The 4,909-nt window shown below is 37.5% G+C and overlaps 1 protein-coding gene and 1 long non-coding RNA gene across 2 annotated transcripts; both read right to left on the bottom strand.

Moving 5' to 3' along the window:
* Positions 1 to 889: 889 nt before the first annotated feature.
* LOC9298647 (phosphatidylinositol 4-kinase alpha 1) lies at positions 890 to 4,490 on the bottom strand. Its single transcript, XM_021015546.1, has 11 exons — positions 4,486 to 4,490; positions 4,254 to 4,410; positions 3,729 to 3,995; positions 3,350 to 3,427; positions 3,211 to 3,255; positions 2,723 to 2,895; positions 2,436 to 2,631; positions 1,889 to 2,029; positions 1,597 to 1,805; positions 1,345 to 1,506; positions 890 to 1,246 (listed from the first exon to the last, which is right to left on the bottom strand). The coding sequence occupies exons 1-11, from the start codon at positions 4,488 to 4,490 to the stop codon at positions 988 to 990; spliced, it is 1,692 nt and encodes a 563-aa protein (XP_020871205.1). The 3' UTR covers positions 890 to 987.
* Positions 4,491 to 4,525: 35 nt separating this feature from the next.
* On the bottom strand, positions 4,526 to 4,903 carry LOC110225670. Its single transcript, XR_002329895.1, has 2 exons — positions 4,756 to 4,903; positions 4,526 to 4,652 (listed from the first exon to the last, which is right to left on the bottom strand). It is a non-coding gene; the product is annotated as an uncharacterized LOC110225670 (long non-coding RNA).
* Between the last annotated feature and the right edge of the window lie 6 nt (positions 4,904 to 4,909).

The following is a 4,909-nucleotide window of genomic DNA, read 5'->3' as shown; positions in this document are numbered from 1 at the left end:
ATAAATTTATCTTAACAAATTTAACTCTCCAACAAAGATGTACGTACATTACTATACGTATACGTACATAATCTTTTCAGAAATATGAGGAACAAATATTATTTGACCATATATTTTTACTTAATTATTATATATGCATGAATTTTATTGAGATAGACGAAAGTAACAAAATAGCTTAATTTTGGAGTCAAAACAGGGTGGTTAGATATATAATTATTACAACCACTTTAATATTGTATCATATATGTTCCACTAAATATGTTCGTGTACGTACACCGTAAATTATATATACGTACACAGAAGAAATTCGATGAAAGGTAAAACTGTAATTTTCCTGTCGTCTTCAACCTAAGTATCCTCTTCTGCAACCCTAATTTTGCAGCCGTCGAATTTATCTTTATTCCCAGACATCCCAACAACGGTTGCTATCTCGCCAGAATTTCTGAGTTGTTCTTCGCCGGATAATCATTAACTTGCTCTTCGCCGGATATTTGACTTGAATGAGATGTCTCAAATTAATTTGCATAACAATTGCAACGCAGATTTCGAAAGACGAAGATGGATGAATGAATTTCGATAAGAAATTTGACTTCTCTCTCGATTCTCTCTGTATCTCTCGTTCTTCTTCTTCGTTTTCTTTGTTTTTTTTAAATAAATTTAAAACAAAATCGCAAACCAAATGAAACTGAACCGAAGCTAAAGAAACTGAACCGAATCTACTGTGCTGTTTAATTTCTGTCGTTAGGGGTATTTTGGTCAGAATCTGCTTTAATTGTCAAACCCTGAGAACTGAATCTCACTTTGCCAAATCGTGAGAGTAAATCTTTTTTTCATTGCTTTCGTGAAAATTTCTTTTTATAAAATTGCATACCCTTTAACAAAAAAAAAAAAAAAAAAAGACAAATTATATATGACATGGAAAATGATCAACGATATACACTTTTTTTGATCAAGTAGCAACAACATTATATGTAACATCTCTGGCGTTTATTTCTCGATGCCTTGTTGCAGATACTGTATCAAGTCGTACCCATACGTGGTCCATTTGTTGTAGGCATCGGTACAGACATGGATCATGAAGTGTGCGGCTTCACGCTCACTCATCTCGGGATGAAATCTCTTGCGAAGTTTCTCAATTGGATCTCCTCTGCTGAAGCAAGGCAATCCACTTTCCACCATCATTTCCACTGTACTGATGATCCCCTCCATGTACCGGCGAGCAGCCAAGTAACCCTTCACGCACAAGCTTTACGAGAGAGAGAAAGAGAGCATAGAACAGTCTTAAGAATCCCAGATGGTTTCACTTAAAAGGTCAAAAGTAAATAAAGTGTTGAGAAAGTTTACCTCACAAACTGATGCCAAGATTCGCTCTTCATATTCCCTGATGGATCAAGCAACTGTGTCATTTCGTGGCTCAGTTTGAAATGTGCGCTCTCAAAACGCATGTTTCCACCAGGGGAGGTTTCAAAAATGAAACCAAAATCAATGTGAACAAGCCTTCCCATGCTGCATTCGCAAAATATGTAATTGTTGTTTAATGAATTTTCCCACATAGATTCAGAAGAGAGGGTGTTTCAAGCGTGGAGGTTATCATACTTGTCGTAGAGGAGATTGCCGTTGTGTCTGTCTTTGGACTGGAGTAAAAGACTCGCCACCGCGTAACCAGCACTGCTGGTGAGGAAGTTACCCCTTGCCGTTTCAAAGGAGGGTGAGCCAACGGGTCCAAACTCCTCTTGAAAGATCTCATACAAGCCACCATCGGTTGATTCACCCATTTGACTTCTGCTTCGTGTATTTGGCACTACCTGTTGTAAAAAGGAGAAAAGACAAATAATAAAACTCACAATTCACATTTGGATTGAGAAATGCGAATGAGTTAAGAACATACCTCGATTATCCCCCTCCCTGCCCCAGTTGGAAGTACTCCATAAGGAAAAAGATAAAGATTAAGACCAACCGCTTGAAATATGTCTCTAAGAAGCGATATCACTTGAAGGGCAAGAACATCTTGACGGCAATCATCTCCAACCTGAATACAAGAGAGAATTGGATCACATTAAACACCAAACGGTGCAGCATAGAATCTTCAGCTAACATTGTGAAGGTGAGTGCGATAAGTATTCACCATGAACACATGATTCTTCAGCTAACACTGGCATAGAAAATAAGTCCAGAAGAAAAGATAGAATAAATGGGAGAGGTAACAAGACAATATAAGATTGGGACATGTATAAGACTAAGTGCCTGCAAAGCACTGGCTACCTTTGCTCACTTATGTTTGTCTATATCTACTTACAGAAAAGGAAGCAAAAAATATATATGTATTGATTTCTTTTCTTGTATTGGTAACCAACATGTAAACATCACAGGCTAGCAGCTTTCAGATCGGCCCAAAAACTTAGAAAATGTATATATATATATATGCATAAGCTAACCTTGAAAATACAAGCCTGTGGTTTCGCATCATTCTGGTTACCATCACGATCAACAACGTTAAAGGTTATCATGATAGGGACTTTGGCAGCTGATTGAAGGGTTATGCCACTGTCTATCTGGATACCCTTAACAAGCTTGTTAGGAGCCGTAGGCAAATAAAGGTCTTCTCCTTGCATTTTGATTTTCTCCAACTCCCTGCCACATAATATATATATTATAGCTTATCTTGCATGTCAACATGCCGATACCGTAATCTCCAAGTTAAATTTATATACTAGAATACTACCTCCTGATACCAGCTCTTCGTTCTTCCTTTGGAAGAGGAAACAATGCCCCAGAAATAGATGTAACCTTTTCAAAGAAGTCAAACTCTCTTTTGAACATGTCCAAGGCCTTTGGACTAAAACCATCAATGATATGCTGTCGAACCTCTGACAAGATTGCTTGGAATGATGTATTCTATAATATAATAGACAACCCGATGAGCACAAAGTGTTACAACCAACAACACAAAGCTGCAGATATTTTGTCTTATCACTGCTATCTCCAAAATAGTTTTTTAAAGAACAAGCCCATGCAAAAGCAGAACTATAGACCATCATGAAACCAATTTGAATATATTGGGATACTTTGCATGTTCTGAACGATTCAAATCTCAACAATTACATATATTTACTATTTTAGGCAAACAATCAGTAATACAGTAAAGATTCCACACTAAAGTTGACAGTTGACACCAATGCTATAAGTAGGAAGGGGTAATAGTGGACAAACCTTATCGAAAGCACCATCTTTCACAGTTTCCTGAACAGACTCACCCTGGCATTATATTAAGAGAGTTTAGAATTTTAAGAAAAACTGAACGGTTTCAAGAAAATTGATGTCTTTACAAACACCACGAAATTATACTCACCTGCAAATGCCACGTGAGGATATGAGCAAATATGTCACTTCTTTGGGTAGCTCTAAGAAGATACCCTTCAACCAGCCTCTGTTGGCAAAAACGTTATAAAAGTGAGTCAACCTTTTCAAAGCCATATAACCAGTGAGAGGAAAGAACTAGTCAAGTACCATATCACACAACATGAAAACATCAAGCCCCTAGAGATATGAAAATTTTCGCACCTTTTAAAAAATCAATTAGAAAAATTGTACAATTGATATCCTAAAGAAGAAGACCAGACTTGGTTTCTGGAAAAGGTGTGGCTGATAGATCGAACACAGATAAGAAAAATATATGGAAATAATAATTAAAGAGTGATATGGAGATTTTCACTTAACGACCGACTTACCCCTTCATCATAGCGCAGAGACTGCACTAACTGTGGCATGAAGAAAGTGACTCGCTCAGGGGGGTAGGACTCTAAAACTCGCAGGACATATGCCATGACACGAGGATGTCCCTTATAAGTAGGAGTGAGGAACTCAAGAGCCTGTGTAATTGAACAAGCAGCCCAATGAGGCAGCTGTCGCAACAGCACTGAGTTCTCTTCAACGCTTTTAGGTGTGACAAAATATGGCAACGCCTCAGGAATTGTACGAAGATCTACTATATGAGCCTACAAAAAAGTAATGCCGGCCGGTGAGAAATTGAATCTAACATCTGTCAAACAATACAAAAAAATTTTCATAAACCAATCTAATTGTCAACAAATGTTTTAGGTAACTTTGATAAATTAGTCAAATAAAAGTAGCATAAAAGATATTTGGTTTTGGTTTACATCATCCTTTACTGGTTTTGTGGATGTCCGTCCACCTCTAACCGCAAACAAATTAAAGTTCAAGTACCGAATGAAATGACCTCTGTAAATCCGTACCTGAACTAGCTGAGTGACTTGGGATTTCACAGCAATATTTGCTGGAAATCTTGAAGCTAATGATAGAGCAATCCTTGGATCCACTGAAAAGGCAGTTTTAGCATGTTCAGTCCATTTCCCAGAGCTTATTTTTAGCCGTGAATATGGAGGACTGTTCCTGTACGTATATTGCAAGTTAGAAGAGTGAATATCAACAGTGTAGGTAAAAGAAAAAACCTAATTAAATGGAAACACCATAAAGAGGATCTGTTACTTTGAACTAATAGGTTGTGCCCAAACATCAAGCCTATCAGATTCATGTTGGCAAAGAATCAGAAGCAGTTGCTTCCTCTTCTCCTTTCCCACTGCATAGCTGTCCATTTTACCCCAGACAGGATGATGATGATGATGATGATCCATCTGCAAATCCATCCCAAATAAATATCGTAGTTTGCATTCAAATACTGCGTATACCAGCATGCATGAAAGTAGAAAAATAATTAAAGTTAGCCAATTACCATACCAATTCAGTTAATTGCCCGTTTTCATGAGCTCTTCCTTTGGAATCAAATTGGCTAAAATCTGATCGCTCGTTTAACAAAAACTGAGCAAAAATTGAAACAGATTGAGCCTCACTCTGACAAAAATTCGGAATGCCTACATCGTACCACTCTGGC

This window comes from Arabidopsis lyrata, assembly GCF_000004255.2.
Source record: "Arabidopsis lyrata subsp. lyrata unplaced genomic scaffold ARALYscaffold_325, whole genome shotgun sequence".
Classification (NCBI taxonomy): Eukaryota; Viridiplantae; Streptophyta; class Magnoliopsida; order Brassicales; family Brassicaceae; genus Arabidopsis; species Arabidopsis lyrata.
The sequence above is the reverse complement of the archived record's forward strand: the minus strand, read 5'-3'. Positions and strand labels throughout refer to the sequence as shown.

Excerpts from the sequence above, each read along its gene's own strand:
- LOC9298647 (XM_021015546.1), bottom strand. Across the intron at positions 3,996-4,253 it reads AAGTCACTCAGCTAGTTCAG|GCTCATATAGTAGATCTTCG; the intron begins GTACGGATTTAC and ends ACTTTTTTGTAG. Across the intron at positions 1,806-1,888 it reads CAGGGAGGGGGATAATCGAG|GTAGTGCCAAATACACGAAG; the intron begins GTATGTTCTTAA and ends TTTTTACAACAG.